Raw genomic sequence first — 26177 nt, 5'->3', positions numbered from 1 at the left:
AGGCAAATAAAAGTATCAAGGTTGTGGTGGTTTATTTTATTCCCCCCCCCAGTGCTTGAATAAGCACTGTTAATATTGCCTGCTGGGAAGGGTGCTTCTCTTTTTTTATTGCAAAACTGAAAAGTTTTCCGTCTATTTCATTGCCTTTCTGCTTCCTGTTCTGACTTATCAGGGTGTCCCACCATCCTTAATTACCAAGGAGACCTACTGGTTTTGAGGTTTTTTTCTATAAACTGAGGTTTTCAGCGCTATTGCTGCAGTATAAGGGATAGCAATGCTGGAAGACTGTGATAAAATTTCTCTGTAGATGGAAAGAATTGATGTTAAAATACATGATATGACAAAAGTAGGTCTCTTAAAAGTCATGTGCAGAGTTTTGCCTCTGGGCTAGCAGGAAAATTCCTTTCCAGTGATTATACAGTTCTGTGTTCAGGTAGTAATTCTGTAGTGAGTGAGAAAGATGGGTAAATCCTCGTTCTGTATTAAAGTTGCCTTCACCTAAAATTTTGTCTGTAGGCCTCCCAGCCACACTGCTTGCTGTATGAATGACAAATCCCAGTGTCTCCCTTTATGGCCAGACATAAGACAAGAGGTTCCCTGGTAGGAAGCAGCTACTCTGCCAGCTGTTTGTCACCTGCCTACCTGTTTGTGTTTCAGCCGGTCTCTTTGCAGTCACTGGAGAGATGCAGGTGGTTTTGGTACTCTATGGATCTTGCCTGTTGTTTTTTGGAATGCAAAGAGAGCCCAGTTCAGGTGTAGAGATGCCTGTCCTATGTGAGAAAAATCACCCACAGCCCAGGCAACTCCCTAGCCCTCTTTGGGTTAGAGCAGGGAACTCAGTGTTGGCTGTGCACCTCTCTGCATTACTTTGATGTTTAGTTCAGGTGGGTACCCAAAAGTGCAGCTGCTCACCAGTGTTTTTCTCCTGTGGCAAGTGACCCAAAGAAATGCAGAAACTGGGTAATGAGAGATCTGTATGTCTCCAAAGTGCTTTCTGATCCTTTGGTGCCTGGAAGAGGCATTTGTCTGCTGGTGCTACAGGGCATCCTGAATGAGTCTGGCTGGGGATGCTCCTGCAGAAGAGGATCTGTGCAGTGAGGAGACACAGGAGCTCTGCTGCTGTCAGACTGCCTTGGTTGGGTGCTGTTCTGATAAACTCTAAAATATACATAACACTCCTAAAAATGAGCAGATTTGGTCAATGTTTTACTTGATAGGCTGTTCAGTAAAAGTGACAGAGATTTTCATGTTGTTCTAGAATGATTTGCATGATTGAAGTGTAGTTTGCGCTCCAAAGGAGGAGGAAAGGACCTTCTATCCTGTAGCTAAATTCTCTTCCCAAGAAAAGAGACAAGGTCAGGGTTATTTTATATCTCCACTCCTCTTATACTTGAGGGGCTTTAAAACAAGACCCTCCCCCTTCCCCAGCACATCAGAAAGATGCAGCAGCATCTTCTAAATCTCTCCTTCTGGGATCTCTTCCATTTTGTGCAAAATATTTAAACATTAAAATTTAACTAGCGAGTAAAATTGAGGCTAAGATTCATTCAGGGACTCAAATGTAGGTGTCTCATAACAAAGAGTGCCTATTAGTGCCTTTACTATTGTGGTATTAGATAACAGGGAGGAAGGGGACAGGCTCGAGGAGGGTGGTGCAGTCATCTGTGCCTGAGAATACAGCTTTTCATATCCTCTAGCTTTGATGTGCTTTTCTAATGAAAAGCAAGTTAAATCAAGCTGCTGCATTCAACAAAATAGGTAATTCATTTAGGTAAGAAGAGAGCAAAACACTTAGCTCAATCTGAGTGTTAATTTGACATATACTGACTTGACCAGGTAGCTTTTAGTAGATGGCCAGTACAGTTGTACTTATTTACTGTCCCAGAGTTGAGTCTTGCTGGGAGAAAGCCTGCCTTCAGCACTCATTGCATTAAAATCACCTTTTTTAAGGCAGCACAGAAACCTGCTGACACTGATTTATAACTATGAAATAGTTCATAGCTTTTGTAGCTATGAAATAGTACCTGACTCTCCCCCAGCTGGTGGAGGAGTTTTCTAAGCTGAAATCCTTTGCACCTGCAGCTTGTCAGCATCCGAGGTCCCGCTGCCATGGAAGATTTGTGAGTGCAGAAGAGCAGGCTGAGGGTTCCCTCCGAGGGGAGCTGTACAGCAAGACAGGGGCTCCTAATGGAAACACTTAACACACAACGTGACCGCAGTTATATAACGACTATGGCTTATTAAACAGCCTCACTGGAGGCATGAAAGGCAGGAGGCTGGGGAGATTGTGGTATGCTACGCTGGACTTTTTCCTGTCCATTGAGCCAGCAATAACTAGGTCTTATTTATTTACTTTTGGTGGGTGGTCACATAAAACCACAACCTCCTGTCACACAAGGAGGATCTCTGTCATCCCAGCGTGTGTCTGCTCACGTGTAGCCAGCTCACTTCCTTTCCAGCAGCACTGCCTGTGACAAATTCTAAAACTAGAATGATTACAATTGAATTTATTTTTGACTGCTTAATTTGTGTTTGATAGGTAGGATGGCAGGGAGACAGCTGCTAAAACTGCACACCTCTGTCATGTGAAGTTTAAGTTGTTTCTGCTTTTTTTGTGTTTTCCTTTTCAGCAGGAGGGTATAAGATATTGCAGAGTTAGTAGGGAAGCCCCTAGCCAGGACATGGCTAGGGTACACAGGGTATGGGAAAGGACCCTGCTAGAGACAAAGATTCTCATTTACCAGGGTGTGGGGCACACGATTTCAAAGGGGGGACACGCAGGATTTCAAAACATTACAGATTTCTCAAACCATTGCAGGTGTTTTAAGGTGCTCATAAGTGCTTCATAGGTCAGTTTTGGAGGTGTATTGCATCTGTTCCTTTTGGAATTTTGCTTCTAGAGTCCCACACAGTTGGACTCATGCAGCCTGATTTGACACTCGGTTACTCTGGGTTTACATCACTATAATAGCAGTGATTTAAATTGATTTTCACTGGCATAAAACTGGGACTGCATCATAGTGAATTAGCCCTACAGAAAGCAAAGTAGTTGGCTTCACAGGCAGAATAAGAAACAATGGGCACATTCTTTGCAACACTGCTAGGAAATACTCTTCTGAATAAGTGGCATATCCAGAATACATAAACTGTCTAAAGGCTTCCATTCGGTAAGTAACTTTGTAAAGTGATGTACCATAATCTGTTTCTGCTGCACCAACTATGCATTATGTTTTACCTGCACATCTGATCTCAGTTTTATTTGCTGGTACATCTGTGTATACATGAATATTTTACAACCATACTTGAAAGGAATCACAGAAAGCTGTCTTACCTGCCAAACACTTCTACATTTACTCATGGCTTAATGGGGGAAAAGCAAGTGGGGTCTTGTGCTACTTGATATATCTAATAATAATAATTATTATTATTTTGCAGAACCCCAGCTGAAAGGAATTGTGACAAGGTTATTCAGCCAGCAGGAATACTTCCTGCAGATGCACCCAGATGGTACAATTGATGGGACCAAGGACGAAAACAGTGACTACAGTAAGAAAAATTAGCCTGTTTTGCAACCCAATTACAATCAAATACATCACCTAGTGGGTCTCACTTGTGCAGCTTCATTTTTGAAAAGATCGAATTAGGAGGAAGACAGCTGTTTTCTGCACATTTTTTCCTATCTGTCCTTCCCCTTTAAATCTTGCCTGTATAATTTCATATGTTTCCTCTCCGATCTTCTTCCCTCCTGCCCCGATTCTGTAACTGCCATCTGGGTGGGGTGGAGAATAAAACCCATGATTTGAATTGCTGCCAGAAGAGAAAGGAGATTATATTTATACACATGCCACATGGGTAAAGGATAGGGGGAATTCTCTCTCCAAGGAGAAGAGGAGAAAATTGTTTTCACTATTTTATCCTCAAAAATTCAGCAAGCATCAGGAATTTCTGGGCTGGAGAAAAGCAGCTGTTCACTGAAGCCTCGTGCTTTGAGGCTGGTGTAAAGGCTGAGGGTATTGAATGACCTTGTGAAAGGAGGTCATCTTCCAAAACCCTGATCAAAGGGGTTGGGTTTGTGCTGTCCAGCAAAAGTGGAGTCACACAGGTTTAAAAACTGTGCTCACATCCAGGAACCATATTGGTTTAAATACATGCAAAGCAGTAGTCAATCTTCCTTTTGCAAAAGAAGTTATTTAGTCAATACCAAAACTCCTCAAAAGGTTAAAAAAGGTGTAGAGTATTTTCTGCAGCATCTCTGCATTTCATAGGCATCAGATTGATGCTTCTGAGTGGGCAGTTAAGCTCAGAGCCTCGTTGCCACAAATTACATCAACAGAGGAGGACTCAATTCTTGTGTTATTTTAGGTTGTGTTGGTTTGAAGCTCCCTGTGCCACTGCTGAAGGATATCTAACCTGGCCAGCATGGAGGGTGTCTTTGTAGTCATTACTAGAGATGAACAAAAGTTCATCTGTGTGGTAGGATTGATGGAAGCAAACTTTATGTACTTTGTGAAAGGAGGAGCTGGCTGAATTTGGGGACAAATCTTACTCTGATTCAAAGAAGCTCCTAGTTGGATCAAAAGCAGCATTTCTCCAGTGAGACAGGGCCTGGGCTGCAGGTGAGGGGTGTCTGTAGGGGTGCAACACGTGTAGCACGGCACTGACATTGTACTTTGAAGATGCCCTTGGACAAGGGTGCAAGGTGGCTGCAGCTGCACATCCATGTATTTGCCCCATGCCCAAGAAGCTGGCAGAGTGCTGTAGCAGGACCACTGTCTGTGGTGGAACTGCCCTGCTGCAGCCAGCCCAGGGCTGGGGTTCCATGGATGAGAGGGGCTTTGGGAAGATGGTGACTGAAATTGCGGATCGATAGAAAGCCCTTGTGGAATGACCCAAGAGGCTGCATCCGACAGAAACTTGGCCTGTAGCAGATGCAAGTGTCAGGTTTTAGTCCTTTTTCATATGCTGGTGTTGAACAAATTAAATACTGCAAATTGCAATGACGCAACTTCTAATTTATGTGAAGGCAGGAGAATCTGGGGGCCTCCACACACACACATTTACTCTGAGGAACTGAGCAGGTCTCCTCCTACAAGAAGAGTCTGGCCTTGTGATACTCTCAGGCAGACACCAAAACATGGGGTGAGTTCAGTGGGCTTTAGTGGGTGAGTAATGACCCAGTGTTGGGTTGTATTAGCTGCTTTTTCCTAAAGAAAGATGACATAGGGTGTTTTCAAGCTGCAGAAAATCCCATTGGAGGCCTATTTGTCAAAAACATGGGAAGATATGCTAGAGATGGCAGGGATTCATTACCCTCATCTATCAGGGAGGACTGAACAACAAAGTAATGGGCTTAAATGGGAGCAGAGATGAATTTAGGTAAACAGCTGAGGAGAATAAAGTGTAAGAGCAGTTCTGCAATATTTCAGGCTGACAGGGAAGATGAGGGAAGCTGCTGCTGGCTGCATCTCAGTGGGCGCAGGGGAACCTCCTGAGTTCCCACGGCTGAGGTTGGGCCCCAATTTCCCAAACAGCACTGACTTATATATGCCACCAGAAATGTTAGAGATTAGTTTGGCAAGGTGCTGAGTACCTGAGGGCCACTTCTACCGAGTCTTCTTACTTGGAAATAGATGGACTGAAGTGCACTTTTAGAGTGTAAATTTATCTGGTGAGATGGCAGCCCTTCCTCAGCAGCTTCATGGGACAGAAAGCATCTTGCTGAAATGTGCCAAGCCACTGGCTCAAAGTCAGGGACTGTGTTGGCAAAGTTCAGACAAGTTTTTGGGAGAAGGTCGAAGCCAATGAATTCCCCATCCCCTGATCTCAGGGCATCTCAAAAGAGGAAAAGAATCCAACCTGATAATATTTGGCTTCTGAAAATTAAATTAAGCCTCTGCTTTATTCAATTTTCTAAAACTTTTTGCCACATGCTCTCCTTCATAAATCTTCAGTTTGAATGAACATTTTATAATATATGAAAGTTCCAGTTACAGCTTCAAAACAAAATAATTTTTCACTTTGTAAGAGCCAAAATAAAGCAGACCAAGTTTTTTCTTTTCTGTTCCTCCAAACATCTCCATTTTTGACCAGAAGAAAGTCAAAACCTGTTTGTCTAAGTGAACATCCTACAGATCTACTTCTCTACTCTTTTCTGTTTTAAAATACTTCTCAAGAAGATTCTTGACCAGCCAGTTAAAAGTCTGTGCAAGAGCAAAACTCATCAAAGACTAGATAAATATTTCCCTACCCCTGGAGAGGGGCTGGTTAACTTGCATCCACTGGCAGAGAAGGGTGCTCTTGATGTCCACAGCACAGTCCTTTCCACCCTGGATGACCATCTATTCTCCATGCAGAAGTCATCTTAGCACAATTAAATAGCTGGTGAACACCGTGTTCCATGCATTGTTTTGTGTTCTGTATCCGCACACTGATTATTTAAATTAGCATTACGAAAGGAAGCATAATTTTCGTGGAATACATTAGGTTGGTTTACTCTGGCAGAATAAGCGTTCAGAACGAAACACGACGTGTCCCTCGGATACGTCTGATGCAATTAAAAGTTCTAATAAAAACCCAGTTATTTATACAAGATGAACTGCTAATATTTAAGTAATTTTTAAATTAATTATCTGGTGCCCATTTTATGTGTGTTCTCGAAGCTGATGGCATTTATTTTCCACCTCCTCTCACTTAAAGGAAAAAAAAACCCAACAACTAGGAGCCAGGTTCTAATGGCATTTGAATGGGCATCCAGCCAGCTTCCTCTGAACCAGCACTTGGGACATCTGTTCCTTCTACCATGCCGTTAAAGGCACGCCATCTTAGTGTGAGCAAGGAGACACATTCTCTGGCTACTGGCATTGGGATATAGGAAGGATTTTCTTTTAATTGGAGTGCAATTTCATGGTGTGTGAGTCCCCTGTTTGCATTCTTAGTAATGTCATGTGTGAACCTGAACTTAGGGCTGTACCTTTTCCTTCCAGCTCCAGTGATCTCAAATGGTCTTTCAGGGCTGACTCCCACTGTCAGTGCTTGCATTCTTTGTTGCTCTTTCCTGGGCTGAGCCCCTTCGTGAGAGAAATTGGACTTCTTTGTTTGTCATGCTGAACATCTGAAAAGCCTTGGCAAATGGACAGTGCATAAAGGATGGGTGAACTGTACTGACCTGGTGGAAACAGCCCAGCATATCTAGGGTATTGTTTGGGGCTTTCCAGCCAGAAACACAAAAAGATTAAGGAGGATTCTGTTCCACCATCCTCCTTGGACCATACATTGTATACGGCACAGCTTTTCTTACTCTTCCATTTCTCTCATTAAGTTAGTCCAGACCCATAGTGAAATATGCATTCAGATTTTAGGTGATGAATTACCATAACGTAACAGTGACAATGTACTCGTGGGTGTAGGACTGGAGGGTGCTAAAAGTAGTATCATCAATAACCAGGGTCAGGTGTAAATTTACTGATGGTTGAAAATGGGAATATGTAATGAAGGAAAAGGGGCACGAATACTCAACATCTTAACTTTTCTCTCTTCTGCCCATGAAGTAAAAGAGCATGTCCATTCCATGAAGCTGCAGATGGCATAGAAAATAGACCATTGTTAATTTTTTTCTCTTTTTCACATCAGCACACCGCGTCCCGTTCTATTCTACCACAGCTAGTCCTTTTCCACATCTCCAAATCTGCTGTTTCAAATTAATCAGACTTTTTTTCCTCACAAAAAATGAGACATCTTGCTTTTGAGATTGGTAGAAGGGTTTTCCCATACACACTCTTATATTCTTACAATAAACCGTATAAGCTTTTAAATCTGTTATAAAGCACGATGAAATATTCATTTGGAAGCATGAAAACAAAGTTGTTTCTAGATTTGAGTGCAGCCCTGAAAATTTACAAAATCTTGATTGACCCAAACTGCTGGTTTTTAATAGAGGAAGACATTTGCTTCCTAAATTTTTTTGGCTGCCAGTTACCTATGTCAGTTGTGTGTCCTCATGCTTGCCTGCCCACTTGCTCCCCTGCTCTGCAGTGTGTCTTGCAGAAAGTGCTCTGCTGTGGGTGCAGCGGGGTCCCTGGGAGCTTGGGAACTGGCAATGGTCTTCCTGCTCTAACACAGCACAACTGGATTGTTCCTGTGCTGCTTTACATGTATAGGTGGAAGGAGAGCTTTGCAAACATGTGGGTGCTTCCAAGTGGAACTTCTCACCTCCTAAATCTGGGTATTGCCACCTTGCTGCCTAATGAATGCTTTGAGTGGTCTGTCACAGGTTTTCCATGCAAGACAAATTGGCTGTAGGGAATGAATGATGATGCCCATTTTGTTTCGTTATTAGCAGTAATATGCTCCATTTTTCAGTAGGAGGAAAATATAGGAAAGGGGAATTGTTTATAGACTTGTTAATTGCAAAAGGTTTTAGACCTTCATGGTAGGGAGAAAGGGAGAGGTAACACTTGAGTAGTTACGCTGGGGTGTGTTGTCGTGTCTGGGGACAGTATCAGAGTAGCATTGTCCTTGACTCCAGTTGATCATGGATGAATACCCAGGCTAGACTGCATTTGCCATATGCATCTGTTGACATTCTCCCATGAAATCACAAATGTGGGCACTGGCTTTAGTAAGACTTCAGCACATGCTTTGATGTTTTACTGAATATGGTGCTTAAAAGCACAAAAAGGGGCTGAGAGTAGGGTGGTTTTTTTTTTTGCTAGGCTTGAGGTGCTTCCCTTTGAGGTAGCTCACCGGGGGGAGTCATCCAGTCTTCTGTGGGAATTAAGTGAGGAAGAAACGGTATTCATGTGAAGCTGGAATTCATGAATCCCCTTTTGGAGACAACCCTGACAACAGCTCAACTAAGACATCTGGTAGATATCTGGAGCAAAGTGGCTTTGTCTCCTGGGCTTTTTTCAGGTTTTACTTCTGAAAAGTTATCCATCGCTGACCTTTAAGCAAATCCACCAAGTATTTAGGTCAAATGTAACCTTTTCCATTACATTTCACATACACTTTGGGTTATGCTTTGTCTCTTAGAAATCATGAGAATCCTAGAACTTTGGTTTAGACTTTGTAATCTGAACCCCTGACTGCAAGGAGAGAACCAAGCCATGGTGTCAGGGATTTTTTGCTCTTTTTTTTTGACTCCCTCCTATTTTCTTGTTGAATATAAATGTTCTGGAGTTTTTCTCTTTGGAAAGGAATTCAAACACACTTTTGTCTTCTGTCCTCTGCAGTAATTCACACTGTACAGGAGGTAGGTTCTTGGAAAGCATCCTATAGTTGAGATAAATCCATGCATTACCTGGCACGTGCTCGTTGAACCAGTCTTTTCAGGTTGTGAGTTTAGTGTTGAGCTTAACTCAGTTTCCTTCTCCCATATCAGGAATAACACTAGCCTGGCCTGTGAAGCTCTAGCATTTTGGATAGGCCATTTCAGCAAAAACTGCTTTATCCTGATGTTAAATCATCAGTGGTCCATCTCCTGGGGAAGGAGAGGCTGTGAGATGGCACAGTGAGAAGGAGGAGTTTTTCCCACAACTGCCTTCTCATGAAGACTCTTTTGTGCTGTGCTTGCTCCAGTGTGATGTGTCAGACATAAAACTTTGTAAATGATGTATAAAATCCATCAGCTAGAGGATGATGTCCTTAACAGTCAGCTGGAGAGTAGGAATGCTTCACTGCGTGCTCTGTCACTCAGCCTTTCCTCTGCACTCTACCCATTCACAGGTCTCCCTTGGGCTCATTTGAACACCCCAAAGCTCTTGAGAAGTTTTAAGCAGGCTTTTGCAAATGAGTATGTTAAAAAGCTTGAGAAATGCTTCATGAACATGTCAGGGGCAGTCTGACCTCATGACTATGGAACCAGAAAAAATATTCTTTTTTCAGGGTGGTTGTGTGGGAAGAGATGTTGAGTGAAGTATTTCCATTATGTTCGGGCTTGTTTCTGCCTGACCCTGTGCCTGTCCTTCCATATCTTGAGCTTCCTGGGACAAGGTCTAGTTAGCTCTTTTTAAGCTGAAACACAAGGGGTTCTACCACATCTGAATAGTCTTGTCCTATAAATCTCAGCGGAAACAAAGCCATGCTAATGCCTCAGTGCTCAGTCTATCAATGCTGACAGTCCTCTCCTCCTTGAGTCCATGCTGTTAGAAATGTAGCAAAAACCTGACAGTACATTAATGTGTATATTCATGGGAAGGGTCTTTCAATGAGATACAGGATCTATTGGGTGCGAGTCAAGCAATGAAGAAATTAATTGGGAGGAAGTGGTTCCAATGCTTTAATCAATAAGACTGCAGTAAAATTGAATGTTGAAAGAACTTGTCCTCTTCTATCCTGTTCAGTGCTACTCCTGAATAAGGAGCAGTGCTCAGATCATGGACTAGAGCAGTATTTCTTCCTGAGTTTCTTCATTCCCTTGACAGCTGGGGCCACACGGGCAAACACACAGTCAAGTTAATTTGCAACCTTCTGGCCATGGTCACTGTCTGTGTACTCTTTTAGCATATGGCAAATGCAAGAAAGTGTGACTAGGCTTAAATGTATTTCAGGGTGAACTAAACTAAATTGTACTGCTGCGTTTGCCACAGGTAAAGTCATGTATATGTGCAGTACCCAGCTCAGCTGGCTTTTGGAAAGCCATCGAGATGCACTAGCTTGGGAACACATATAAGCCCTTGGCATTGCAAAGGCAGTGATCAGACAGACTGATGGGTGTGTTAAGGCATTTGAGAGGCAGCCAAATTCAGTACTTTTAAAAATTCCTTTCACCATCAGCACTGTGGTTGCAGTCCTTTCCTGTAGCTGGAAGCGGGATGTTTGATTCTAGTTCAGTCTCTTGTGAAGAGTCAGGAGTGGGGTGGGCTGGGCCTGGGGCAAAAGCAGCAGTGGTCATGCAGGGTGATATCTCCATATAATTTGCTTTTCTTTTCCTTCCACAGCCCTTTTCAATCTAATTCCTGTGGGTCTTCGCGTGGTGGCAATCCAAGGGGTGAAGGCAGGTCTGTACGTTGCCATGAACGCTGAGGGATATCTCTACAGCTCAGTAAGTACTTTGCACTGTTGGGGTCCTGGAGTGGTTTGGTTTTGTGGGCAGGAGGAAGCAGGCTGTGCTGGCACTTGCAGCTTTTTCTGAAAACGGTCACGTATCACCAAACCTTTAAAAGCAGGAGCAGGGGGAGCTGCTGCAAGGCCATGCAATATTCACTTTAAAGTGTCTCCATGGAGATTCTTGGCAATATTTCCTGACCTGTGAAGATACACTTTGTGTTCCTTTGAGTACGTATTTAATGTAGGTCATGTTGTAGAGAAGATGGTGTAGAGTTGGCTGGTTATATTCTGATTTCACATATGTGAAATTGCATGGACTCAGTGGGATTGCTTCTGAGTTGCACCCAGATAACTGATCGTGAGTGGTGCCCCAATGGTTCATGGTCTCTTTTTGACGGCAGTGTAAATCCACAGAAATACCCTGACTCCATTAAAATGGTTCTGGACTATTCTGTTGGCAGAATTTCCCTGTATTTGTGTGGTCTTTTTAGTGCACGTAAGAGATAAGTGAGGCAATTTTTACCAACTAATTTCCTTATAACTTTCTTAGATGGCATGAAAGGGCATGAGGTTATTCATAAGATTCTCATTTGAAGTAAGTAATTGATTTTCACAGTGAATAATTGATTTGGTGATTTATTAAATATGGCAGCCCTTTGCCAGAATTTTTATGCTTCAAATAACTTTGCTCTAGTTCTATATAGTAAAAAGTGATAGTTAATAATACTTTTCTCATTTCCAGAGTTATGATAGCTTTACAGTGTATAGCCAAGATTTTAATCTCATCTGCCTTTGTGTAAATTTACAATGCAGAGATTCTGTTCTTGTCTAGGCATTTACTTTGCTTTAAAAGTGTATATGAGCATGGAGATGGGACCACTGAAAGGACAGAAGTTTGAGTTGTTCTATGCAATTTTTCCTGACTTTTACCATCCATCTTTGTTCCTGGTCAGTTTTATACCACTCACATGATTTGGACTTCCCCCTTTCCCTGGGGATGTAACAAAGCTCTGTCTCCCCAGCAGCTCAGGGTAGGAAACAACAAGTGAATGTGTTAGTATGCCTGGCGAGATAGGTCTCAAAGCTGGCTGCTTGTCAAGAAGAGACAGAGAGATCAATCTGGATCTCTGTGGATGCCAGACGCTTCCTGTTCTTTCATAGCCCAGTAAACATAAATGACTGCTCCTAAATAAATTACATTGGTTTACTAACAGAGAAAACTTCCTCTTTTTGTAAAGCTACCAGAGTCCTAAAGGTAATACCTAGTATGGTATGCATTGTGGATGCTTCCCTCTGGGCACATCGTCAAGGGGGTCAGGACTGATGCTTAGGCCAGTTTGTGCAGTACAGGACATAGCTCTGGCCCCGCTGCAGAGTTCTGGCTCCTTGTACCACCAGTGCCTTGTAAATGAGGACTGCAGGAAATCAGTGTGTGTCACAGAGCCACATCCAAGCTCTGGGTCTTCAGGTCAGCATTTTCTGAACAAATAGTGCAAGGGAGGGAAAGGTGTGAGTCTCGGGCAAAAGAGGGAAGAGAGACTTGGAAATGTAATTTTTGACAGCTGAGAGATTAGAGATGATGCAGAGGAAAAGTATCTCTTGCTAGTAGTAGTGAGACACAATATAAAGGGTGGGAGGGGCATACCAAGAGATGATAAGCTGCAGGAGGACCGTGTTGTCCAGGAAACACATCTGCTAGTCATATCAACTCCTAAAAGGCACCAGATCACACGTGTGTTCAAATGTGGGTGGTTTAATGGGGCCCTCTTATTTCCAATGAGTGTGCCCCTTTTGAGTAATCAGGGAAGGCTGATGGGGAAGGATGCACCATGATGGCCACTGGTTAATGAAATGAACCTCGTTACATGCCACAGCTTGATGGCATTCAGATCTGTCTGAACTAATAAGAGTGAAACTATTCATTTCATCAACGTGATCTAAGGTTTCATTTACAGTAAATGGATGATACTGGCCCATCTCTACTCCAGGGAGATGGAACTTTTTTAATACTTTTCTTGTGATGACTAGTGGCTCTATCTCTGTCTTAGAGCAGTAAATCAATGAATTCACTGTGCTTTGGAGCAGACCTCAGGGCAAGAAAAAAGAAATTTTGTGGATAAAGCCAGTTAGAAACAGGGAGTGTGGGTCAAGCCCATCATAACATTGAAGACAAGGGATGAGGAAACCAGGGTGCTTTAAAAGAACTGGGTATATCTGAGAAGAGCTTGACCTGTTTGGGCAGTCTCTTTTGGATACTGTAGCTTTCCTTTTGGGGCCAGGATCCCAGTCCAAGCCAAACTTTGGCATGGCTGTATCAGTCTGGAAGACTGTGCAGAGGAATTGCTTTGGTAGGACTTGACATTCTTGTCCTCTGGGATAAGCAGAGCCCCTGGCCATGCGGCCCATTCCAGGGGACGCATTGTTTCTGTTTGTTGCTTAGCGGACCCTAAACTACACTTTGTTCTCTCTGTGCATATACCTATTTTTCTTCACTAACCTTTTCTGAGGAGTTTCTGAAAAAATGGGTCAACATTCCCCATAAATATTGTTCACTCACACAGGTCCATTGATAAATGAACTTTTTTGTTGCTTGGCTGCTTTCTGTGCTGTATGTCCCAGGCCGAGCTCTGCAAGGGCTTCTTAGAACATGGTCAAACCCAGGACTGGTTTCAGATAAAATTGTCCAGGGTAATGGTTTTTTTAATTTATTTTTTTTTTTCATTTTTTTCCCCTCCTCGTGAGCCCCGATTGATGCTGTAACTGAACGTGTCGTCACTATGGGATTTGGTTTGGTTTTGTTTTGTGGGGTTATTTTGGTGATATTTAATCTCTGTGTGACAGCTGAGATCTTGGCTGACATCCTCTGCCCTGGATCAAACCAGAGGCTATTATCAGCCTGGTCTCAAAGATGGTTTGTGCCAGCTCCTTCTGAGTTTGGGCCAATGAATGAATGGGCTTAGAATAACCAGCCCTTGGAAAAAGTCTTCCTGGTGTTGATTAGCACAAAAGTAGGGCTGAGTGGAGTCCTCTAAAGCCAAGCTCATTGAGATGGCTCTTTGTAGAAACGTGCAGGACCTTTTGAGGGCTCAGCCACATTGGTACCTTCAGCAATGAGTTTCCTCATCCCTACCTCGTCTGTTCAGACAAGGATAGTGTAGGGTTGGGTTGCTGGTTTGAAGCCAGCCATAGATTCTTAGCCAGCTTCAGAGGCCTAAATGCATTAGATGATAAAGCTTCTTTGCTTGGGAAGCAGCTGTTTGCGACTTGTGCATTGTTTACTTATGCTAGATACCTGATTCCCCCCTTGCCCCCCCCCCCCAGAAACTAGGTTATTGCCACCTCTGAGGTCTGCATGGGAATTAGGTGCTTAGTAGACAAGAAAATCATGTCTTGGTTGAAGGCACCTGGCTTTAGGATGCAAAACACTGTCTTCATAGCAAGTTTGTGAAGTCATTGGTGTGTTTCTATTTGATTTCCTATAATGTAGAGCAGCTGTAAATTCCCTGATGGTGCACAAGGGTTTCTATCAGCACCTGTTCTGGTGAGGGACATGATTCTCCTGAGGATCCACTGTTAGCATTTCATGCCAAAGTAAAAACACACGGAATGAATGAAGGGCAGTGGGTATTACTTGTAGTGCCTTACCCCATGGGAAGCTGCCACCAAAGGCTGGTTGTTGCACAGGAGAGGGAAACGCAGAATAAAGAGGTACGTCCTGCTCCAGTGAATTTACAGTCTAATCTTAACGGGAGGAGACACAGAACATCCTCTACTGTCTGTCTGGAGTTAATAGTTCCACCACCAAATTAATTCCCACTCCTGTATAACCTTCTTTTGTGAAGTTTCTCTACTCAGTGCCCAACTTTCTTTCCGTTATCCCTTCAACAACTCACAGAGGCACGGGAAAGGGAGTGCCTCTGAAGTGCTTTGCCTGAGAGGCAAACCTGGTTCTCCTGGAGCAGATCACCATCAAGGGGCTGTTGAGCCTCCCCAGGTCTGCCCAAGTATGCTGAAAGTGCAGCTCTCAATATAACGATATGTATAATTCAGTGGCATTGCAGCTGGGATTGGTTTTGCCCCAAGTGCAAAACATTTCTCTTCTGAAGTGTATTGCTCTCAGATATTCCTTGTTGTTTAACTCAGAGTTCTAATTATTTTTGAAATAGCAAATTGTGATACATAATTTATTGGAAGGACTGAGAAAACCCTAGCAGAGATACAGAATACAGAGGAAAAAAAATGGGTCGCTTACGAGAGCTCACTATGGTTTTACAGTATAAACCTGTGAGTCTGAAATGCTGAAATTAGAGCCTGAATCACTTCAAAGATTCCTGCTAATAAGGGAATGATTATGCACAATAAAAAAAAAAAATCTAAGCAGCATTGAGAAAACCCAAGTCACGTTAAGAGCTCAGTGTGTCTTTGCATTTTCTTTTCCTCTCCTATTTTTCTGCTTTATCATTTTGCATAATAAACATGTCTTGCATAATGATAAACAAGCATCTGGGGAAGTATGTATATTAACTGTGGTTTTAATCTGCTTGCAATGCTATAACTATTTTGCTACAACTCCTTTAGGGTAGCTGCACACCTATTTACATCATTCCAAGGTCAGGGGCTGGACTCAATAATGCTGCATTCTCTCCCCGCTAATATACTTGGGGTGTACAACCTGCTCCTGCCAATGCCATTTCTTTAATTCTTGTTTGACCTCCAGTGGTACTTGTTGATTTGGTCAGAAGTACAGACAGGCCAGGCAGGTATCCTGGACATCTCCCTCTGCAAACCTTGCAAGCAAGCAGACTTGGTGGGGAGATTCCCTAGTTTACATGCCTCATTAGGGAGCCAGGTCCGTGGAGGGAGAGAAATGTCTCCAAAGGCAAAGCACAGCAGGAGACCAATGTAATGTGCTTTTAATTTCTCTCCAGAGTATCTACTCTTCTTCACTGGCTGTTTAAAAGGGCTCGCTACATGAAGGCGTTAGCTGGGAGACACAAAACTCCCGTCCCCTCACTTATTCATAAATATGGGACCAAAATGGATGTTCAGGAAAGCAACTGCGCTTAGAAGAGCCAGCCCCTAGGAGCAGATTCCTGCCTCTCATCGAGTGTTCCTAAAATACAGCTCCTGGCAGGCACCCTGGCAGGCCACCTTTGGAACATGGAAACTTGTAAATACAACTCTCAGTAGTTAAGTGGTCCCTTCTCCCTTGGTGAGGTGCTGCTGCCCATGTTGCTCTGCAATGGTCTTACTTTCCTTCTAAGCAGAGCAGGCTTCCCTGTCCGGTGTGAGACTGGTGCAAGTCAGGCAGGACTAGTGCTGGCGCACACAGGCTTGGACTGTTGAGGATGTTTTAAGAGCTAGAAATGGATACACAGCCTCCCTTGGCAGCACTGGCTGGATTGCTTGTCAGATGAGGAGTGGCACAGTGCAATTCTGTGGCTCTTTGGGGGCAGGTTTCCCATCTAGCATCCTGTTGAGGTACCTGTATTCCCTGAACTTTCCTGGCATAACACCGCGATGGGGCTCCCACAGGGAAGGGTGCTGCTCAGCACCTTGTACTCACATCTGGAATGAGTTAGATCAGACTTATCTTTTGCCTTTTCAAGCAAGAGATGCTTCAGAAGACAAAATCAGTATCAGCAGGAACTAATCCTGTTTTCCTAGTTATCTGTTCCTTGTCTTACATGATAGCAATACAAATATTAAAGGATAAGTAAACTTCAATAAAAGAAGGTAGTTCTCTTAGCCTTGGTTGCTCAGGATATTTAGGAATGTGCTATGTTTCACCTAACACCAGCTAGAGCAACAGGGATGGGCTATTCCTTCTTGTGAGCAGTGGTCTCTCAGTGTTGGGATGCATTATGATCTTCTGTTGGAATTTCATTTTGGAAGAAAATTGGGGGAAAATGCTCCGGTGGTGCTGACTCATCTCATTTTGATACTTCCCCAAAGAAATATTACAGATTCCCATTTTGAAAGAACTTCAGAGTAGTTTGTATTTCTTTATAATTCCTAATAAAATCAGAACAAAATGTTTAGATTTTGGTGGAGCGTTTTGATCCCACGTGATTTCCTTGAAGTGTGGAGGGAGGATAAAACACTGGCTGGGGGGTTGCTCTAAATTGAAGGCAAGAATAGAAATCAGAGAGATGAATCAGTGGAGGCTGCCATCTTCTGCACAGTGTTCCTTTTGCTGATTTCCTTGAGGCTAGATATAAGGCCTAACCCTAGATGAGCAGGTAGGCAAAGCCTTTGGAGGAGGTGCTAAGCACCAGTAGCGTTGCATAGACCTTACCAGTTTTTCTCCTGTGTGTTGTGTGTGATCAATCAACCACTGTAGGAGAAACAATGAGGTCAAAGCAGAACAGTCAATGGCAATACAATATTTGAGTTGGATTTTGCAAAGGAACTCTAGGAAATGTCTAGACTGAGAATAGGACAGTGTGAAGTGAAGCTCCTTGTTTAGCAGAAATGATGTGCAAGTGGAGCACTCATTCCAGCAGGCAAGAACCAAAAGCTGACTGACACAATGTCCTTCTGGAGAGGCATTTACAGCAGAAGTCCCGTATGTTGCTTTCTTTTTGCATCCTGCTAGCTGGGGGATGTAGGACCGCCTGGTGACAGCTCCTCTCTCTCCTCTGGCTGGCTAATATTTTGCTTTTCCTCAAAGTCTCCATGCTGCTTTGCTTGTTTTTAGCACCATTTGTCCAGTGTCTGTTTTGACAATAAATAGTACTATTGTCTGTTTTCCACAAGTGAAATCTAGGCAAAACTTCAGGACATCCAGGGTGACAGTGGGACTATTATTAACATTTTATTTTATAGTGGAGGGAGGACAAAAAAAGTTTTGAGTGAGGATATGTTTGGCTGAGGTGAGGTGTGTGTTAATGAAGTGATTCGGATCTCCTTTCTGATAATACCAAACTCAAATATAGAATGGATAAAACTAGGAAATTATGTGCTGTTGCTGAAGAGTGAACTAACAGCTCTGAGGCGAAATCAAGAGAGAGGCTAAAAAATCCAACTAAAAACCTTACTGACTGTGTGCATGTAATTATAATTGGGAGCCAAGCGATAGAAAAATTTAAAAATGGGGAATATTGAACTGTAATGTAGTTTTCCAGGGTAAAGATAGACTCAAATTATCTGGGCTATTTCAAGCCAAACTGGCTGAAGCAGTGGGGAATGTAGTCTGTAGCAGAGAGACCTGGGTGGGAGCCTGAACCATCCCTCCTTTGCTGTGCAAGGGTAGTGTCCTGCCTAAGCATTTGCAAAACAAAAATAATTTTCTTGAGGTGTCTGAATCACAGGAATTCATTTAGGTCCCATAGATTTATGTTACCATGGATCCCAAGATAGCTTCTGGCACCTATAGTTACAGGGCACAGTGCCTCACAGGAACCTCCTGAAATTGGTGGAGTAGATGTGCACAGCAGAAGTTATGAACCTGGCCTAAAATGTGCTTATACAAGATCTAGTTCAGTGAAATGCTGAAATTGCATCTTGATGCTTTTCTGAATTCGTGCTCCCTGGTTACCTCTGTCGCAGGGATGTGGGCCATGGGGATTACCAGCCACTCTTAGTTGCCTCTTCTGGCATCTTTCCGAATGAGACACTCCACACTGCAAGGAAAACTCCAAATCTACCCATCTTCCCTTGCCATGAATCCATCTTTGAAACCGAACACGGGGTGGAAGGGATCTGCCTGTACTCCTGGCAGCCCGTCACTGCTGTGATGTGCTGTGTGCTGACAGCGTGCTCAGCTCTGCAGAGCGCGTGGGATGGCCGGCGTGCCTGTGCCAGGGAGCCTGCAATCTGTGCGCGAGCAGGGAGGAGCGGAGGGCACCTTGCCAGCAGCATTGCCCAGAGGCATCCTGGCAGCAGAGCAGGCAGGCAGGACGTGGCTTTGGACACACTCCAGGGCCTCCTGAACCATGCCTACCCCTTGCATCTGGCCTCATGGTATCTGAGGTGCACCAGAGCGACCCTGCAAGGGCTGTCTCCTGTGCGTGCTGGCCCTGTGACAGGGGTTGGAGGGCAGTGGGAAAGCAGCCTGCATCAGAGGCAGAGCCCGTCCTACTCACCCACCGCAGCTGCTGGCACAGGGACTGGCTTTTTATAAAAAAATATGCTTGGCCCTCCTGGAAGGCTGAAAACGTCAGCCTCGAGGGGAAGTGACAACCAGATCTGTTGGCTGGTTGTTACAGCAGTATTTAATTATATTAGTCAACTTGTAAATTTTGAATGAATATCTGCTGTAAGGCCTTTCTTTTTTTTTCTTCCCTTCCCCCCTCTGGAATAGTACAGGAGGCTCTAGGATGGGGCCCATACGGTTTTGAGGCGATGCCACCGAACACCGTGGGAACAGACACGCTCTTCAGGGGTCCTTGGTTCTTTAGGGTAGAACCACGACACAAGAGAGTTGTTACAATAGAAGCTTTAACGTGGACCCTCTGCAGAGCACATTGGTTTACCAATCATCCCAGACCCTCAGCAGCGCGGTTGGTTTAGCTAGTGTCCCAGATGCCCTGCAGAGTGGGTTGTTTTACAAATTAACCATAACCTGAGCTCAAACACACACAGAGCTCATTTAGTACTTGGGGCCCATGGCAGGCGGTGAAGGGTCTCTGGCTCGGGGCCTCGTGGCAGCTGCCCCCACCCAATCCTTGTACGACGCTGGAAGCTGTGACAGCGCAGGGTAATGAGCAGGGCACTGTGTGTGCTTACACATCCCTATTCATGCCATCAGCAATTCTGATCAGCCTCTGTGCTCAGGACCCCTTCAGAGAAGTGTGTAATGACCCACCGTGATGGCCACCAGCCCCACATGATGGTGTGGTGCGGGTGGGAATAGAAGGTGCAATCATGGATGCAGGATTATGAGAAAAGGGGAGATTTTGAGAATTCCAGTGGTAAAGTCATGGCCCCTTCTGCTTCATGAATAGGTGAGTAAATCCTCGCTTTGCTGGAGGCTGAGCCCAGACAGGATGGTTTAAAACAGAATTTGGACTTGAGGCCTGGCCCTTCTTTTCCAAACTTAAATGAAACACTCTGCTGCACCAACAGTTGTCCTTAGACTGCTCGTAGAACTAGAGAACCAAGTAAACATAGTTGGACTGATACCCATTAGTCCCTTTATGGTGTACCCTTCTGCTTGCAATTAGGTTACATGCTTAATCTTATGTGACTAATTTCACTTGCCTGCAGCAGTTTTGCTGTTCTTTTAGTTACACCTTCCAACAGCTTCTGCTGCTCACCTCAGTGCTGTCATCCTTTTTCCTGTTCCTTAACCTCTTGTAGCGGGTTACTGTGGCTGAGTTTTGGTAGTGGGGGGAGCCTACAGGGGTGGCTTCTGTTAGAAGCTGCTAGAAGCTTCTCTTGTCTGATGGAGCCAATGCCAGCCAGCTCCAGGACGGACTTCCTGCCGCTGGCCAAGGCCAAGCCATTCAGGAGTGATAGTAATGTCTCTGTGATAACATATTTAAGAACAGAAGGTATTGCGGAGAAAGAATTCCAGCCAGGGAAGAGCAGAGTGGGAACATGTGTAGACACCAAGGTTGGTGCAGGGGGAGGAGGGGGAGGAGATACTCCAAGCACCGGAGCTGAGACCCTGCAGCCCATGGAGAAGCCCATGCTGGAGCAGGTGGATATCTGAAGGACGCTGTGACCCCATGGGAAGCCCAAGATGGAGCAGGATCCTGCTGGAGACCTGCGGCCCATGGAGAGGGAAGCCCACACTGGAGCAGGCTTTTCCTGGGTAGGATTTGTGACCCCTCTGGGGGACCTGTGTCGGTACTGCTCATTCATGAAGGACTGCACCCCATGGAGCAGTGACCCGTGGGACAGCAGTTTCATGAAGAACTGTTGCCTGAGGGATGGACTAATGCTAGAGAGGTCCATCAAGGACTGTCTCCCATGGGAGGGACCCCAGGGGAGCAGGGGAAGAACTCCTCTCTCCGAGCAGTGGCAGAGACAACAACTGACCATAACCCCCATTCCCCATCCCCCTGCACTGCTGGAGGGGAGGAGGGAGAACATGGAAGGAAGTAGTGGTGGGGGGAAGCTGTTTTTAAGATTATTTCTCACTCTTTGGCTCTTATCCTGTTAGTAATAAATTTAAGTACTATCCCGACTTTGAGTCTGTTTTGCCCATGAAGGTAATCAATAGCTGACCTCTCCCTGAGCTGTTAACTCAACTCATGAATCCTTAGCTGTTTTTTTTTTTCTCTCCTCTGTCCACTTGCAGAGGGAGAGTGAGAGAGTGGCTTTAGTGGGTACCTGGCATCCAACCAGGGTCAACCCCACTACACCACTTTTTATTACTCTCACATCAGTGTATTTTGGACAACATACCCAGAACAAAAGTTTCATCTTGGTGGGCAGATGCTACGTAGTCTTTTTCCTGTGGCCTCCCCAGCAGCTTTTGCTTGATTAAAAAGGGAGCCTTCTTCCTTGCTGATGAACTACAGATTTCATCTTTTGTTGTGTGGAGGTGGCTGCTCTTCTGTGGAAAAACCTGACAAGCCCTGAAACATTGAAATGACATTAAATTAATTGTCCCTCTGTGAAATCAATAAATTCTTCGCATACACACATAAGTCACAGGTTAATTTCTTGGTTTGACATCTCAACCATTGAGAAAGCAGTTAAGAGACTTATGGGGGTGTCCTGCCACCTCTGAGATACCAGTGGTATCCAAGGTGCAGAGGAGCTGTGCTTTGGGAGCGATGGTAGCCTTTCCGTAAGTTAGCTGGTTGCAGAAAGTTGACAGTATTTTAATATTCACAGCGTGCTCTCTAATCCCCCAAATACATACCTAGGCTCCAGCCCCATACTAAAAGCTTTCTGAAATGTGAACAGTGTCTTGACATAAATAAGACATGGCATGATGATGGTGAGTTTTTCTGTCTCCTCACCACTTTCCTCCTGAGAAGACCAAAGGGTTACCTTCTCTTTTTAAGAGGCTTCCTTGGTCAGCTCCTCTGAAGGCTGCGCATCAAATGCATTATTGATAACAGCACTTGGAAGTTGCGTGCACACCTTACAGACTCCCAGATGCTGTCTGGAGCACTGCAGAGGAATTACTGCAGCTGGACAAAGACTGTCTGTTTCTCTCTAAAGCCTCTGAGATAGAAATCAGTATGAATCTCCTGCACAGCTTTTTCTCTTCCACCAGTAGATCATTGTAAGCATGAAATAGAGGAGAAGGAAGTAGAACCTCAGGGATTTTGAACAAGTCTGTTAAGTGAGGAGGCACTGGGAGAGATAGTGTCCAACTTTCTAGGCATGTGCAAAGTGAGATGAGAAGCAAGATTTAGCCTAATTTGGACATTCCCTCAAGCACAGTGGCCATACTGGGCTATTGCTTCCCCCAGCAGGAATCTCTCTGAAGCAAGCAGGGGTCAAGAAGGGCAGCTCTTGGTATTCCAACCCATGCACTCATGCCAGACGTGCCTTTTAAAGTGACTTCTTTCCTGCTCCTGGGTGGGTTGAGGAGTCCCCACGTTGTCCTGTATTGCTCTAAGCTGATTCATGTTCACTGCAAAGAGGTTCCCCCCTTCCTCCTAAGGCTGGATAACTGCTTCTGGTGGAGCTGGGGCAGCTCATGGGCTTTCATGTACTGGACTGTATTTGGTGCCAAGGAGAATCATCACCCTCTGCAGTTAATGGATGTTGTGTGTTTCCTGCAGCCCCTTCTCTTCTGTACTCTGCCTCTTCCCATGCCAGGTAGGTGGCTGCACAGAAGCCTTTGCTTCCCAGTAGGGTAAAGCAGACTCTGGCTGGGGGAAGGACCTTTGCCAGGGATCCAACCAGCTCAGGAGAACAGTGCTGTGCAGGTGTGCAACCAGACAGCTGCAGTTCCATAATGTTGTTGCCTTCCTAGTTCTTAGAAGAAGAAGTCTCACAGCTATTATATGGGCTTGTCCAAAGAAACTTCCATCTTCTTGCACCTCTCACTGCTCCTCGGGACATTTTACCTGGACAATGCACTTTCCTCCTTGATTTTTGTGACATGCTTCAGGAGCTGTAATTAGACAGCACTGGTCATGGTGTCTTTAGAGATACTCTGTGTTTTTTTACTTCCTCCTTGTCCAACTACATAGAGGCTTATCAGGATCTTGTCCATAGGGGATGTCTGGGGATGTCCTGTAGACACCTGGTGTGATAGGAAGGAATCTAAAAATGCCACTGCCATCTAGTGCTTCTCAACTTGTAGACCTGTCTGGGAACTGACATGCCCTTTTTCTGCCTTAGGATGGAAAAAATTTGGAGACCTTTCTCCTCCTTTTCTCAGTCCTCAAGTGCAATGCAGAGCTCTGCCCTAACAAGCAGGGGGGAGGCATTGAACCCGAAGGCAGACATGGTGTCTCCAGATGGAGAAAGTGGAGGATCACTGTGGGAGGCACATCTATGAGCTTTTGTTTGGGGGCAGGGGAAATAAAGCATCTCTAAGAGCAGACTGTAGTTTGGTCAACCCATTAGGATCCTCACAGTCCTGTTGCACTTGAGATTGCTTCTGGCTTACACCCTAACATCTAGTTGATTATTTATGTTTACTGCCTGTAGCACAGTTTCCTCATGGATGCTGGAGAATCCCACCATACACTGTGTTGAGCAGGAAGGGAACAGAACAAAGGGAAGGACTGTAGAAGTATTTGTGGCGAAATCAGAAGCAGGGTAGTCTGGTGATAACTGCCAGTGTTGGACTGGGAGGAGGAGTGAGAGCTTGTGCTGAACACAGCTTTGGATGGGAGGCCGGGTCAGGGAGGTGCTGTATCACTTTAATATCTGATGGGAGCACCACACAAATGCTGTCAGCATAATGCAGGACCCAACCTGTGGCTGTTACGTGACTGGTAGATAGAGAGCCATTAAAATGCAGTTCTTTTGCCTAAAGCAAGATCCTATGATTGGCCTTGAGGGATGTTTGAGTCTGAGGGCGTCTAGCTCATTTGGATCATTGGCAGTGTGAGGAACTAACTTAACTGGGGCTGTAGAGGCCAGTGGAGTGGGCTCAGAAAAGAATCTGTTGTCACTTACCTGTGAGTTCCTCCTGGGCTCTCCCACGCCCTCAGATAATTTTCCACTCATGCTGGGAAACTTCATCACATAATTAAGGAAGCTGAGCATGGAGAGTGATGTGACCTGCCCAAGGTCATTTGTGGAGACTGGATTAGGCCTTCTGTTCTTCCCAATACTAATACTTTACCCGAATCATAAGCTTTTTTTTATCACTGTGATTATTCAGGGAACTAGTGCATCATCATCAGCAGAACTTGTTTGTGTTATATCTTGTGTCTGAGCAAATCAGTTTGCTTTCAAAGCTGTGCACTAGTAGGCTGGGCTTGCTTTTCCCTCTCTGCCTTCCCGTTGCACTTCTTTTCTGGCTCCTCAGCGTTTATGTCCCTAGCAATCATCAGTGAGGATAATGGGAGCAGGCAAAAGAACCACAGGAGAGTCGTACTTTGCCAGCCATCTTCCTCTGCACATCTTAATACCATATGTCAAGTACAGTTGCTCAGGGCTCCATAGATATCTCTTTTTCAGCCACCCAAGGAGCTGGGGCTGTTTATGGTGTTGGCTTCACAAGATGGCAGGTGGAGAATTGGAAACAGCTCCTGAGAAGCTCAGGATTGCAGCAGTGCTCTGAAAAGAAACACTTGTAATGTGCTGATGCCCACAGGAGCTGAACAACCCAATCTTGCAAGAAAACCATTTGCAGTAAGAAAATTCAGGCATGGATTTTCCAACAGTTTAAAGCCCTGCTTTCAGAGGTATTGAGCACCCAGTACAGCCCCTTGCTGTCACTGAGATGAACACAAGAGTGGCCCTTGTGGGTCCGTTTAACTCCGTGTCCACCTGCAGTAAATGCCACTCATAGTGACAGCTGGGGCAAACCAGTAACAGAGACTGTAGCTTAGCGAGCTATCTGACCACTGAGAAAACATCTCCTTGGACTGTGCAGAAATACTTGCTTTCTCAGAGCTAGGTTGGGTACCAGAAACCATCCATCTGGATTACTGGGTGGTCTGTCCAGCATTCACAGTGCCTCAGTAGTGCTTTACAGTCCCGGTATGGTGCCATGTACTGTGTCTTCCTCTCTCCAGGGTATCTCTTGCCATCCAGGCATGACCAGGGAGTCAATGAGAACTGTGGGACAAAATCTGCACTGATGGTTTCGCTTGGAGGTGGACTGGGTGGGACTCAACAGAAAATGTTGTTCCACGGGTTTTTTTTAGGGAATCAATGGTGGAAGGACCAGTACAATTTCTGTGGTATTGCAGGATATATTTATCATTTCTGCTGTCACTGCCACTAGGTTATACCTACAACAAACCAACTGATGTTCATGCAATTGGAAAACTAAGATGAGCATATTTACCCCAGCATACCTGAGTCTGGTCTGCTCAGTCTTTTCGGTAATGTCCAGTGAATGGGTGCATGCTCATGCCACTACATGTGTAGAAAAATCAATTTTTTTCTGAGGCATTGGAATATGAATTTTCAGTGAATGTTCTTTGTTAATAGTGGTTTATGGTTTCGGTGAATAAATGGTAATCTATTAGAAATAGTGCCTGTTCTGGAAGCTGGAAATCATCGTGTCTTTCTGTGGTATAATAGCAAGACCGGCTTGTCTACTAGAAAGCTCAAAGTGATTTCCAGAAAGGAGAGATGTAGAAAAGGGAAATATGCCTTCTGGCCACACATGTCTTTGATTTATAACTCTTCAGTTGCAAAGCAGGCAAAGCAACCAGATTCCCATAGCCTCAGTTTCTTGCATGACATTGGGTAATTTCAAGTTGTTTTTAAAATTTTTCTGCACCCCCATGAAAGTGTTTGCCACCAGATTCCAAGTGTGAATATCTCAACCTTTTTACTCTGCAAAAACCTCTATTTTTGTAAGGAGCTCTGAGAGACTATTTATTAAAGATATAATAAAGTATTTTAATTACAGTTTCTTGCATCTCCAGGAGTTTCTTGCAAAGAGGTTCTTTGTGAAAGTTTATTATTCAAATTTGGAGGGATGGAAGAAAATCAATTTCCTCCTTCAAAACTACGTTTTTTCACCTACTCTATTTGCTTATCACTCTCTGCCTTGCCAGGATTATTCTAATCAGATTTCACAT

General features: G+C 44.5%; 1 protein-coding gene across 6 annotated transcripts in view; it reads left to right on the top strand.

Moving 5' to 3' along the window:
* Nucleotides 1-26177, top strand: part of FGF12 (fibroblast growth factor 12) — a 224307-nt gene that overhangs the window by 141244 nt on the left and 56886 nt on the right. For 5 of the 6 annotated variants that reach the window (XM_032697750.1, XM_032697752.1, XM_032697748.1 and 2 more), the window contains 2 exons: nt 3436-3546; nt 10938-11041. In XM_032697750.1, coding sequence (XP_032553641.1) covers nt 3436-3546; nt 10938-11041 — 215 coding nt within the window. The remainder of the gene's footprint in view (nt 1-3435; nt 3547-10937; nt 11042-26177) is intronic. The other variant, XM_032697749.1, reaches the window with a different exon arrangement.

This window comes from Chiroxiphia lanceolata, chromosome 10 (assembly GCF_009829145.1).
Source record: "Chiroxiphia lanceolata isolate bChiLan1 chromosome 10, bChiLan1.pri, whole genome shotgun sequence".
Taxonomy (NCBI): domain Eukaryota; kingdom Metazoa; phylum Chordata; class Aves; order Passeriformes; family Pipridae; genus Chiroxiphia; species Chiroxiphia lanceolata.
This window is presented reverse-complemented; position numbering and strand designations above follow the sequence as displayed.